This window comes from Fundulus heteroclitus, chromosome 6 (genome assembly GCF_011125445.2).
Source record: "Fundulus heteroclitus isolate FHET01 chromosome 6, MU-UCD_Fhet_4.1, whole genome shotgun sequence".
In the NCBI taxonomy this organism is placed as follows: domain Eukaryota; kingdom Metazoa; phylum Chordata; class Actinopteri; order Cyprinodontiformes; family Fundulidae; genus Fundulus; species Fundulus heteroclitus.
Window position 1 is genome coordinate 19,876,397 of NC_046366.1, and position 14,009 is coordinate 19,890,405.

Genomic DNA, 14,009 nt, shown 5'->3' on the forward strand with positions numbered 1-14,009 from the left:
GGAGGTAATAAAAGAATCACCCTTTCAAGGTCACCAGAAAGCATTTTACTTTTGACTAAAGTCTCATTTTAAACAGCAGAGAATTAAATGTATTTATCTAAGTTAAAAGCACTGTCACATATCACACTTATATTTCTGACATGCAATTTGACAAAAAGCCCCAGGCTACCTAGATCTAAAGCAGAGGTTTTGCAAAGATCCCTAGAACCAAAGATGATTATTTTTGTTTTATTCTCATGTCATTAAACATTTTATTTTTTTATTTTCTGGAAAGAAAACAAGCAGACGTTTAAGAGGAAGTGAGTTTGCTAAAACATGACCATAGAGAAGGAAGTATGTAGAGTCAGACTAGGAGAATAGAGACTTGAGCCATTCTATTCTATTCTATTCTATTCTATTCTATTCTATTCTATTTTGCTCATCTGAGCAGATTTGGAGCTCACTAAAGTCTAGATGAGAAAATCTATCACCCTGCTAACAAAGTTAAAGCAATCCCCTAATTATTTAAAATGAATAATTTCATACAATTTTCAATTATAGTTGATATATGATTTTGACTGGTCATTCCACCAGATATTGCTCAAATTTAACATAGATAGGAACATTATTAGGAAAAGAATACAACTGAAAAAAATCAGTTCATATTATCCTCCAAAATTGACAAAATATTTACCCAAGTCTTGCATAAATACACAATTGTTCTTAAAAAAAAGGTTTCCAAAATGTATTTTAGTCAAAGTACGTCATTTGTCTCTATAAATGCCCTGTTTGCACGTTCTTTTTGGACAGTGATGACAGTAGAAACACTGCAGCTCCACAAAAAGGTCGCCTTGAGTCAACAATGGATACTAATGAGGCACGTTTTCCAAGGGTGTGCTTTTTGGAATTTATTAAATGCCATGCAAACTAAAATCACTTATCGGTTGCTTTTTGAAAAATACACGAAAGTAGAAGAATGTGAGTTAATTGCATTTGTTGCTCTCTTGCATGTTAATTTACAGGTTTGTATGTGTGAAGTGTTTGAGCAGATCCTTCATCAGAATCATTCAAATCTTGAGTTTCTTTTTCCGGTTTTGCGTTTAGGAGATAACGCGTCAGATTTTGCATCCCACATGTGCTGCACGTACAGCCTTTACAATGAAAACTCTTGTATTTGTGTAGATTATGTATTTTCATTCACAGTCGCAAGTACGCAATCAACATCATTCACTAAATCCATTTGTTGTTGTTGTTTTTTTTTTTTTTTACCAGACTTCACCTCCGTGAATGAGCAGAATGACACCTTAGCCCCATCTTCCCTGGCACTGCAGCGCAGCCACAGTTCAGGGACCTTTAGAGGAGATTCCTTCCTCCAACCGATAACCTCAATCTGCTCTCCAGCGTTTGCTCTACTGGGAATAACGCTGCTCACACGTAGACACAGCCAGCAGCAAAAGTGACAGCGCTGCTCTCCCGCCGCCCAAATCTGACAGCCATGATCCGGAGAGGCCCCCTGCTACGGCTTAGATCAGGGATCAGCTTGCTGCTCGATGGCTAGACCCCAACACTCAAAGAGCTGGGGGCCTTTCTGTTGAGGTAAGTCTCGGTCTCCCTCTGCGGTGCTGCTTCTTAAAATCGAGTGGGAGACGGGTTTTATTTCCCCCTCCTGCACTGGTTTTCTGGATTTAAGGGGCCGTCATGTCTGATTAAACCTGACGCCGCGTAGATAAAGCCGCTCCCCTTAAAACGACCTATTTGTCAGACTAAAAAGATTTTAAAGTATGTGCAATTTAGTAGTAAAGTCTTTAGGTATTTACTCGCAATATATTACTGTGTGATCCACCGTGGCTTGGTTTTCTCGTCTCTCTGACAAGCCATCAGACGCAGTTCATTTCTGGAAAGCTGGATTCAATATTGAAACATTTATTAGGATACCTTGGCTCTCACCTTTGCTAATAAATTATTCATTAATGCTTAATGGTCTCCAGTTCTCTGCAGAAAATTGCACCATTGGGGTTCTTTGCTCCGTGAAGTTTAGAAGAGGCATATTTAAATGGAAAGATCTCTTTCCCTCCATTGTTTGAGCTACATACGAGAAACAGTGGAGCATAATGAGTATAGGCAACCTGCTAACAATGCTGATTTAAACTCAGCCATGTGGTTTTGCTGCATGACTCGGCCCTATCATTAGGCATTTGTCCCTGCAGTCCTAAATTAATTTAGCCTTTTTCTTCTCTCCGTTTGCAGAATCCCTCACTGCATTGTAGCACATGGATTTCAAGACTTCAAATGAAGAGGTTTGTGGGATTTAATCAATCTTACAATTGACCATAATTAAAGGAATTGCCCAAGCATTTTGAAGCAGTGGGACACAACATTAAGCCTTCCAGCATGTTTAAAAAGCTAGAGAGTGGAACTGCGGGAGAATCCATATTGTAAAACCGAATCTTGCAAGCAAGAAGCCTTTTTTTTCTCTCTCCATCAGTTTACCTCAGAATCTCTACTTTAGTGGCTCAGAAGAGGATGACGATGATGATGTGTATATATAGCAGCTGCATCTTTGTACTGGGAAATAATGGTTTAAAAAGATGTGGATACTTTTTTAAGGTCAAGGGTTTATGTCCCAGACCATAATGAAATAAATGATTTGTTGCAATGAAAGCAGTAGCTAGGTGCTGCTAATAATGTGCAACTGATCATTTTTTATCATCAGAAAGTGTGACCACCCATGGAAAAACAGGATTTTGGGCAGGTTTGCTAGTCTGGTGCAAGACAGCGGTAAAGTTTATATCAGTAATAATAATTGATTGATAGCAACATTTGTTTAAAAACAAATTACAATGTTATTTCTAAACAATCTTAGAAAGAATATTCAAGGTAGTTGTCATTCTTCCTAGGAAGACTATCTTGAATAGGTCAGCCCCTGCAATGCTTTGAGAAATTGCCAAAAAAAAAAAAAGAGAGCTACATCTGCAACTCTTCTGGCCTCACTTAGCATGCTAAATGTTAAAGTTCATGACAGTACAATTAGAAAAAGGTGTATGGCAGCGTGCTTTAGGGTCAGACATTTGCATCTGAAGAGTCATGGATCACTCTTCTTTGGACACACGAGACCTTACTCTCAGACTCATCTGTCCCCTTGACTGCGAAGTTTTGTCTAATGCTTATCTTCCCATCGGCCAATAAACTCAGCTAACTGAAGGAATGTTAGAAAGGAGATGGGTAAAAAAAACGTAATCTTTTAGTCCTGGCTTAAAAGATGGCAGACTTCCCGTTTATTATGACTCTACAACCTAGGTGATCCGATCACAAGAGGACATCTTTGCGTACGTTAGTTCAGTACGCCTCCGCACGAGCCTCAAGTGACCGTTTGAGATAAGCTCCCAGCTACAGCGCTTCATGCCGACAAAGTAATATCACATATGAGGATCTGACTCACAATCAGCGAGGGGCACTGCGCAGCTTCCATAAAAAAAAAAAATCAAAAATCAAAAATTGCATTCATAGCAAACCACATAAAAGGCTTTATTATAGACATAGACATTAATCTGACACATGTCAAATCTGCCTGAGTTGTGCTAATCACTGTATTTTGACAGACGCTCTAGTATGTCACGCGTACTCTGACGGAGAAATGACTGATGCTGTGTTGGCAAGCTCTGTGTAAGCCCACCTCTGCTGACTAAAGACAAAAATTAAAGCTTTTAAACCCCACACTCTTAATACTGGATCAGTAACTGTGTGAGAATATATGTTTAAAAAAAAAAAAAAAACTGAGAAGAAATCTCAACAGTTCTTCGCAGCCTCCCTGCCTGCATTAGATGTGAGCAATTAAACTTTTGGGGGATTATGGAGCAACAGCCAGGATATACAGGATGGATTCATAGTTCAGGTAGGGGTATGCATTCACAGCCGCTGCAGTCAAAAATGTCTGTAATTATATATGTGCTGTATTATTTTCTGATTACCACCAAGAAAAAAATCCAGTGCAAACAGCTGTTCTGTGAAGGCCTTTGAGAATATGTTAGACAACATTGGTAACCAAACAATATCACCAAAACCAAGGGACACTAAAGACAGGTATCTAATAAAACAATATCCCAAGTTACATGCAAAACCTTATTTGTTATGGAAGCACACATGCTCTGAACAAACGATCAAATACCAGGATGTATGTCAGTGGCATCAGCGACCTGTGGGGATGTCTGTCTTCTGCTGAGACAGGGAAGTAAAGCAGAATTGATGGGAAGACGGATTGAGCGCCCACAGGACAATACTGAATGAAAACCTGTAAGAGGCTGCAGAAGACTTGAGGCTGGAGGTGTTTTTTCTTCCGGACAGGACAATAACACAGAGCAAACAGAGCTAGAGGAGAATGGCTTGGATTGAACCGTATTTATGTTCTAAAGTGGCCCAGTCGCACAAGTCCAGACCAAATTGAAAAACAAACAAACAAACAAAAAAACAGAGGCAAGACTTGAATATTGATTGTCACAGACTTGTTTCATCTAGTCTCACTGAACTAAGATATTTTGCAAAGAAGTCTGGGTTAAAAAAAATGCAGGCTCTAATGCATAACGCTAGTAGAAAAATTACTGCAGAGGTGTGAGACTCGCTTAGGGACAATGTATATAAATTGACACCAGACTTTTCAGATTTCTTTTTGAAAAAAAAATCAAAATAAAATAAATAAATATGTGCTATTTTTTTTTCTTGGCCATAAATTATAATATAATGCATTGAAATATGTGGTCATAACATGGGAAAACAGGAAAGTTCAAGGGGTGTGCTTCTGCAAGACACTATAGTTACGTGGCATTTTCAATATGCCACATTAAGTCAGCAAAACGAGCAGTGGGGCAATAATCAGCCTGGATTGCCACAGAGTGTTACCTGACTGTTCTTAGCTCGGTTAGTCTTTGAAGCATCCCTATGCACGTGTTATACCGTGGTGTAAACTACCCTCGTGGGACTTTATCTCAAATAAGGCCAGTGGTGCTTCATTCATCACGTCATGTCATTATCACGTCGTCATAGAACAAAAATCTACGGTTGCACCACTCTGAATCAACATGACCTTATGTTTGTTATCACTCCTGGGGCCGTATTTAACTAACGTTCTTCAGGGTTGATGGAAAACAGCTGTTGCTGTTTATTCACTATGCTATTGAAATGCTTATTGCTAATAGCATTTTACGATCGGAGATTTAATGTAATACGACTTTATTTCTGCTGATTATAGGTTTAGCACATCTCAGAGCACTCTGGGATGAACTTAGAGAGAACCTTGGAAACTGTAATTTGAACGATCAGTTAAATTTGTATGCAGATTGAATTACCAGACCAGGGTTACATTGGGAAGTTCTGTTTCTAACTTATTGCGTAAAGGGGAAAACATTGTGTTATCATGCTGGGCTCAGTTTTTTTTCTGCAGAAGACACACACTCTTGCTCAACCTTCTAAGTATTGTACTGATTACCTATACTCTCTTCCTAGTTGCCAAATTGGGAAGCCTTTTTGTCTAATGCAAATCCTGACACAAGTTATATTGCCTCTTTTCTGGTGTCACTTTTTTTTTGGAATGTATAGAATACATATGTAAAGAAATACTAAAATTGTGTAAATACTTCAACTTTTTCTCAAAGGGGCATGCGGAACTGTCAAAGCATTGAAATCACTTTTGATTTCTTTTTACATTCCTTCCAAGGAGCCAGAACTCCTTCTAATATTTGAGTAGAATTAGAAAACTAGTATCAGGCTTTTTGAAAGCTTTTCCAAGTTTTTTTAAACTGATCTTCTGACTTTTCCTTGTGCTTCACCTCACATGGTTAAAAGGCAAACAAAGAAGCTTTCAGCTAAAAGAAAACATGTACAGGAGATGAAAAGTATCTGAAATCACTGCCTTAAGAAACTGGAAGAAAAAAACTTCAGCAAACATCCGACACAAAACTTCATAGATTCGTCATTATCCATCAACTGTATAAAAATATTTTACCGTTGGCTTTCCTAGGGAAAGGCTTTAGGCCAAAAGTTACTATTTTTGGTTTGTCAAAGGGAGTCACTTTTAATATTTTCCAAAGATTTAACTAGAAACAAGGAAACAAGCTCTCTTTTGAATTAAGTGGAATAACAACAAAACAATACTCCACTGAAGGGTCTGGCACTGGACTAAAAATGAGCAGAAAATAAACCAAAGCGAAAAGAAGTTTTAAAAGGCTTTCAGAAAGTCAAACAAAATTGTTCTCAATGGCAGTTGAAAAGGTTACTGGAAAATCTGTCTCCTCGGAAGCAAAATATGAGAAAATTAAGGTTTGCTTGCAAGTTTTGTAAAGTGCTATAGGCAATTATATTAAGAAGGTGTTATAATTCTTACAAATATGTCACTATTTAAAATTTTGGTCTACAAGACTAATCTATTCTTCCACCTGCTACTACAGTGCCTTGCGATATTTCTCACACCCACTGTTTTTTTTTTTTTTCACATTTTGTACAACCACAAAATTCAATATATTTTGTTGTTTAATGAACTAAGTTGTGTATAGATGGGAAATGGAAGGACAAAAATTTTTCACTATTATCTACAAATGCAAAACTTGTCTTACTGTTATATCTCTAAATAAAACCCATTGCATTCAGAAGTCACCTAAATAGTAGACAGAGTCCACTTCGGTTAAATATGCTCTGGAAATAACTCCAGTTTTTTTTTTTTTTTTTACAAAATGTTTAGATTTATCCTAGAACACGTTAGTGAGCAAAGAGTATCATCAATAGTCAGGTCAGCGATAAAGAGAAGTTCAAAACAGGGTTAGGTCAAGAAAAAGGAACCCTAATGCACCCCACCAGTCTGGCCTTTATGGACAAGAAGCAAGATTCTGGAATTGTTGAAGAAAAATGAGAAGCCATGTTTGAAGTTTGCTACAAGCCATATATAATATGGGGCACAACAAACATGTGGAAGAAGGCTCTCTGGTCAGATGAGACCAAAATCTAATCTTTAGGGATGCGTTCCACATCCAGTATGTCACAGGAAACAAATGCCACACATGAACCTGAACCAGCAGCAACAGACCTGACACTTTGGTGGAGCCTCACACTTTCCTGCAGGATAATAACCCTAAACATACACCCAGAGCTACAATGAAATAGTTTTCATTGTAGCTCTGCCTGTATGATTTATAATTGCCCTGTCAAAGTACAGCGCTACAGTTATAGCCAGGGTTGGCAATTTTTCTGGAAGTCTCCCCGTCCCTTTTTCAATAAAAAAAGGGATAGGGAGACTTACCTTGCTCTTCTTCTCTTCTGGGGGATCGCTTGAAAAATAAAACTCCCAAATCCACTGTGGTCTTATTTCTTTCTACTGAGTCCTTCCTCTTCTTCTCATAAACATGAAGGCGGTTTGCTTCTTGTGACTCTCAGCCACGTTCAAAGTCTACGGTGAGAGCAATGGAGCTACGATGAACGGCTAACACGAAGCTAACCGCTAACCTAGCCGCTGAGCGAACCGGATACATAAACACTAGAAGTGTGCATGCACAACCAGCAAGTGGAAACTAACAAGGAACGAGCATGGACACAGGCTTTACGTGAGCGCGTCGAATGACTGGCATGTGGGACAACGAATAGAGAAGGCGATTCCCCCACAACTTGTGGGACAAAGGAGAGTGAGGGCAGGAACAAAACTAACCAATCCCTGCGAAGAGCAGTGATTGGTTAGAGTTTGTACAGGCCTGCAGCTCTTACAGATATCGATTCTTAAAATCTCCTTTTCCTGAATACGTAATGTATTGACTACTTTCAGGATGGAAGGACGACTTTACCCAGTATAATAAAGAGTGTTTCTGAACAAGATTACCAACTGTAGCTTTAACTGAGAACTTGTGGCACACCCTAAGAAGTCAACCTCACAGAAGCTGAGACGCTCTCAGTCCAATCTGACTGACTTTAAGATATTTTACACAGAAGAATAGGCAAAGGTTCAGTCTCTTGATGTGTAAAGATGGTAGAGAAATACCACTGACTCACGGGGACTGACAAGACTTTTTAAAATGTTATTTATAAACAAATTTTCAAACCATTTGCCTTCCACTTTAGAATATGAAATACATTGCAGTAGTGCTTTGTAAGTATACCGTTTGTAATGTAAAATCCGTCATGGTTTGTGACCGGCCATGTCACTCACCTGTTCCATCAGTATTTATAGCCAGCTCAGTCTCCCCTCCAGCACCAGATCATATGTTTGACTTGCCACAGTATTCCAGCAGTTTGTCCTGGATTAAGTAAAATGTATGACCCAGTTCCTACTATTACGATTCTTGCTTCACCCTTGTCAGAGCAAGTTTTTCCTGTAGCCCTTTAGCATGGAGGTACCATTGCCTGTACCCTCATGTACCTCCTTGTCTTGCCTTACTTCTCTCAAGTAAGTCCACCTCTCTGCTTTCTCCATGTATGACCGTAGCCTGGCTATTGATAAACAGAATGGATCCCATTTCAGGACTTTTGGACTGTCTGTCCACCAGTCGGTCCAGCAGGCACTGACAAGATTCTACAAAGGGAAGAGGAGACCACTCTGGAGTCTTGCTAAGGAGCGGGGAGTGGAAGCTGGGATTGTCCACCCGTTTAGCCTCAGTTAGATTTACATAAACCTCAATAATCATAATCCTGGGGTTCAGCCTGGTCTATTCAAGTTCTGAGAGCCTAGAAAATCCCTTCTACATACGTATGTGGATGTTTTTGGTTGTGTTTTAACAAAAAGTGAAAAAGATTTAAGGGTATAAGTAGTTTTGCAAGGCGCCTTATTTAATAAATGAAGTTGAAAATTGCAAGAAACCAAAAAAAAAAAATTAAACAAAACACACATTTTATATGCACCTTGTAAAAAGTTCATTCCCCATTTATTCTTGATATCATGTTCCCTGTTTAGAAAAACGATGTCCTTGCTTCATGACTTATGCTGTCAGTAAAACTTAATGCACTCTACATCAGACTGAAGATGATGATGCAGATTGGACTGTTAGGAGGGGAGTGAGAGCGCACCTTAAAATAGGATGGGAGATAAGGCTAATTATTTGCAGTCTAAGAGGCACAGCAGGTCAGACGACACTTAGTCAAGTGAGACGCAGCCTGACCTCAATAATACACAGACACTAGTGCCCTCAATTCGCTCTGCTAATGATGCTTGCACAGACACATATTACTTCAAATAATGTGAATTAATGCCTCGCTCATTTAATTTCCCACACCGCGGCTGCAAGTGTGTGCGCTTGAGTGTTTGGGGGGGGGGGCTCAGTTCCTTATGCTCCTCGTTGCGACTTAAAGATATAAACTGACCATTACCCAAGTTTAGACCTGCAGCAGCAATGAAGCTGAGTGTCTTATCTGCTCATAAGTGTGACAAGGATGCTGACACTGGTGGCTCTCTTCCATTAGCAGTCTCGTCAGGTGAAGGTGCTTCTCTTATTCAGACCTTTTTTAAGTCAAGGATGGGACCGGCATTACAATTAGCCGAGAAGGAGGAAAGGAGATGCAGAATGCAAATTTATGCAGATTAGCATGTTGTAAAGGGACCGCTGGAAACACACACACACACACAGCCCCCACGCTTGCCTGATATGAAGTGGCAACAAATGTAAAGGTGTGGTTTGACTTTTTTTTCCCCCCTCTGTCTTTCAGGCATGTCACATCTTCCTGATATGTCATCAGTCATTCTCTCAGGCTAAATGAGATGATACAATCTGCGTGGCTTTGTCTCTGAAATAATACAAAGCACACGGAGAGCGCAGCATTTTCAGGACTCGCAACATGCAGCTCATTATGTGAAGTCATAAATCCAATTGTATCATCCTTATTTCCTTATGTAAATGGTTGCTTATTTGTTTTTAATATTAGCATTAACAATTAAAGGATTGGGGGGGGGGGGGGGCAGGAAAATAACAGACGTAAGCCTGAACTAATTTCCATGTTCATCCTGCAACGAGAGTTCTCAATGACATTTCATTTCATGGCCAGTTAATTTAGTCACGGAGGGATGATGAATGATTTTATCTCTCTGACTGTTCGCAGACAAAGACTGGGATTTATTTGATGCAAGAAGGTAATGAGGAGCCGTTTAATATTCGACTACACTTGGCCAAAGATATTCTGACCATTCAGGAACAAGATGTCATCTGCGTTTCAGGGGAACCTTTTTATTCAAGCGTAAGTAACCCAGTCAAAGTCATGATACTGCCTGTGCTCACAACACATCTCCGTCAGTAGATTCATGCCTTAGAAATGAAATACGTTCATTAAGTAGGTTTTCACCTGCTGATTTCGGTGTGTTGAGCGTAGCATTTAGCTCTCACTTGTCATCACCTTTGACAGCTTTCCCAGTATAAATGCATGCTTTCTCGTGAGAAACACTTAGCCTAGGCTGGAGACCATGGCCTTTACCAAAATGGCATTCATGTAATAATGTTTTCCCGAATACAAGCCTTGACAGACAAATGGAGGTTTGCGTCTTCGGAAACATTGTTACTAATCTACGAAAAGGTCAAAGGGATAAAAGTCCAAATACGTCTTTAGCGTGTCAAGTGAGGACGTTTTTAACCTTGCAGACGAGTTAAATTTCCCCCACGAAATAAAACGTTACTGCTTCAGAGACAGACATGCGGTCTGAGGGACCTTATGTCTCATTTACTCTGGCACAACGTGTTGGCCTTCCTGCTGTTCCAACACATTCCCACCCTGTCATGCCTGGGTCGCCATCTGGCACCAGTTTGATAAGGCTGAGGAGGGACATGCTTCAACAGCGTTACGCTTAGTCGCACCAATTGGTCCAAAAATGCATCAAGGAAGGTTTTGCCTCAAGAAATTGATGGGAATTTAAGATACATGAGATTTCATAGGCTATCTGTGTTTGCAAATTCGACATTTCATTTTGTAAATGGTTATATTCTTATAAAAGCATGGTAGGCCTACAGTTACAATCAAAAATATTTTTGTTTTCAACATAGGCGTTGATATCATTTTAGGCTTTTAATGATGCATTTAAACCGTTTTTTGACACTGACTGCTAACAACTTCTTGATTAAAAAAAGAATTGGGTACACACTTTAGAAGCCATTAAAGATTTTCACCTGTACGCACATGGTCAATGCATATAGACTCAAATGAATATGAACTGTGTTATTCAAGCAATTGTTACTCATCAAGTTGCACCTCAACCACACTTTTTGTAGCCATCAACAGGCTTTCGACATCATTCTTTCAACTTTGACCGATACAGTGGCGACCAACATAAGAAGATAATGCCCCAAAACACACACTTTCAAAACACAACTGAAGACAGTCGTGTTTTGAGGAAGGAGGAAAGCACATAATTGAGCTATTTGTCCACAATGGCAACAAGAATAATTGTGTCAAGGTGAGCTTTTAAAACCTTTGCGACTGTACCAACCATGGCAATGGCAGCGTCCTTCTGATGGCCTGTTTTGGTGCATGCTGCGCTGCCATTGGACAAAGGAGGAAACAATAAATATGGAGGGAATGTTTGACTTTACCTCAAAAAGCTAGTTGAATGACATTTGTACTCAGTTGGGTGTTAAAACAGGACAATGATTGTAAGCAATGTTTGCAAACAAAAGTGGGTTTTGAAAGATTAAGCTAGACTAATGTTCAGCTTTTGGAATTATTGCAATAGTTTCTTCCAAGAAGAACCATTACATAACCAGCAGGAATTCTGCCAAAAGGCTGTTGATGGGTTCAAAAAGTGGGTTTGGGTTGCATCTTGCGATATTAGTGCCACTATAAGTGTGCTATACTCACGGGCTACTTAATTAGGCACACCTTGTTAGTGTTTGGTCAGACCCCCATTTACCGTTCAGAACTGACTTATTTCCTGAAGGCACAAATTCAACAGGGTGGCATAAACATTCCTTAGACTTCAGTTCATATTGCCATTAACATCAGTTGCTGCAGATATTTTCGGCTGCACATCAATGTCATATATTTCTTGTTCCATCACCTCCCTATTGGACTGAGAGCTGGTGACTGGAGGCCAGTGAAAGATAGTCAACCAAACGCCATGTTTAAACAAGCAGTTTGAGAAGTTGGAGGTTTGTGACATGGTGGGTTGTCCCGCTGGAAGTATCAATCAGAAGAGTGGAACACTGTAGTCATAAAAAAAATATTTGCCAAAAATATAGCCAAGCCAACTTTATTTATGAAGCACTTTAAAAAGAGTTTTAAAAAGAGCAGGCTCTGATCAAAGTGCTGAACAAAAAGTATGATTGAAATAAGTGAATAAAACATTAGAATTTGAAACAAAAAAAATAAATGACAAGAAAATACAACCTAAACAGGAACAACACTGAAATAAAATTAATAACGTGAACGTAGTCAAACGCCAAATGGAAGAGGTGAGTTTTATTTGCAGACTTAAAAATAGTTTGTCAAGAGGCTTTTCTAGTTTTCTGTGACAAAGTTTTCCATAATTTGGGAGCTGTAGGGGCAAAAGCCCTTTTAAAGACTTAAAAACAGATTAAGGAATTTTAAAATAAACTTTAAAATGGATAGGCAACCTGAAAGGATAAAATGGGAGTAATACTATAGTGTCTCCTCTGTATTCCTGTTAAAAGCCACACAACCGCATTTAGCACTAACTGAAGGTGTGAAAACGATGATTTAATGAGTCCGAGGTACAAAGAATTACAGTAAATCAGCTGAGTTGAGACAAAGGTGTGGATTCCTTTTTAAGTCGTCTTTTGAAATGTTTTGCTTTTTATTTCGGCCAGTTGCCTCAGGTGAAATAAAAGCTGGATATCACTGTTGCACTGATCTGCCTGACCACTGTAAAATGTCTTTTTTTAAACCAAGGTATGTGACAATAGACTTTCTGTAATCTGCCAGAAAGCCCCGTCTGCACGTGTAGAAGACCCACCAGTGACGTTGGGACTAAAAATCATCACCTCAGTCTTATTTACATTAAATTTAAAACATTAAAAGCCATGCATTTTTTTTTAATTACTCAAGACATACATACAATTGTCATCTTTTGCTTTGCGGTCACACAATTCTGAGTATCATGTGCATTACAATGACAATCATTCTTATGCTCTCTGAAAATGGAGCAAAGGGGAAGAAGATACAGGAAAAATAGTAGAGGTCCAAGTGTCAAGCCCTGTGGGATCCCACACGATGACAGGACTGTGGAAAGCACAGTTCAAAAAGTTCTCTCAGCCTGATACGATCTGTACCACTCCGGTGACGTACCCTCAACGCTTACACAATGCTGTTAACTGGATATCGCAGTGTTATGGTCCACTGTTGAACACGGCTGCTGTATCTAAGAGAACTAGGATTGTATGGTTCCCTGAATCTGTAGCAAAGAGGATGTCATTATAAACCCTCAACAATGCAGATTATGTGCTTTTCAGATGTTTAAAGCCGGACTGAAAAACTTCCAGCCCCTCATTTTGCCTCAGAAAGGTGTCCAATTGGGGAACAGTTTTCTCCAAAACATTAGAGAAAAAGAGAAGCTTTGAAATAAACCTACAATTTGATGGCAAAAGTGTTACCAAGGCTATTTTTTTTGTTAGTAATTGCACCTGTTTAAATGTTTTAGGAACTTCCCCTGAGGCAAGACAGCCAGGAATAACAGCCAGAACAGATACAACATCTTTAGACAATATAGGTGAGACAACATCAGCAGGGGAACCTGAGGGCTTCAGGTGATCAATAAGCCCATATACCGTAGAAAAGACAAAGTCACAGGCTAAAGCTGGTAAAAAGTAGCAGAGCAAGGGACAGAGACCAAGGAGTCAAACTCAGGGGGTGATATAGATGCTCTTAGAGCTGGAAAACGTGACATTATTCACCTTTTCCAGAAATAGGTTTGAAAATGTTTCACATGTCTTGGGGGAAAGGTATGTGAGACACGTCCTTTTCTTGCTTTTTGACCCTCACATCTAACCAAACTATTGCCGTTGTTCAGCCAGGGCACAGCTTTAGCTTTATGGTGTCTGGTTTTTAAAGAAATCACTGCATCTAATACA

The 14,009-nt window shown here is 39.4% G+C and overlaps 1 protein-coding gene across 3 annotated transcripts in view; it reads left to right on the top strand.

Annotated features, from left to right (window-relative positions):
- Positions 1 to 1,254: 1,254 nt before the first annotated feature.
- Positions 1,255 to 14,009, top strand: part of sntg1 (syntrophin, gamma 1) — a 57,092-nt gene continuing 44,337 nt past the window's right edge. For all 3 annotated transcript variants that reach the window (XR_004931228.1, XM_036138274.1, XM_036138275.1), the window contains exons 1-3: positions 1,255 to 1,575; positions 2,227 to 2,276; positions 10,039 to 10,173. Coding sequence is in view for 2 of the 3 variants with exons in the window: in XM_036138274.1 (XP_035994167.1) it covers positions 2,250 to 2,276; positions 10,039 to 10,173 (162 nt within the window). In the remaining variant the exon portion in view is untranslated. The remainder of the gene's footprint in view (positions 1,576 to 2,226; positions 2,277 to 10,038; positions 10,174 to 14,009) is intronic.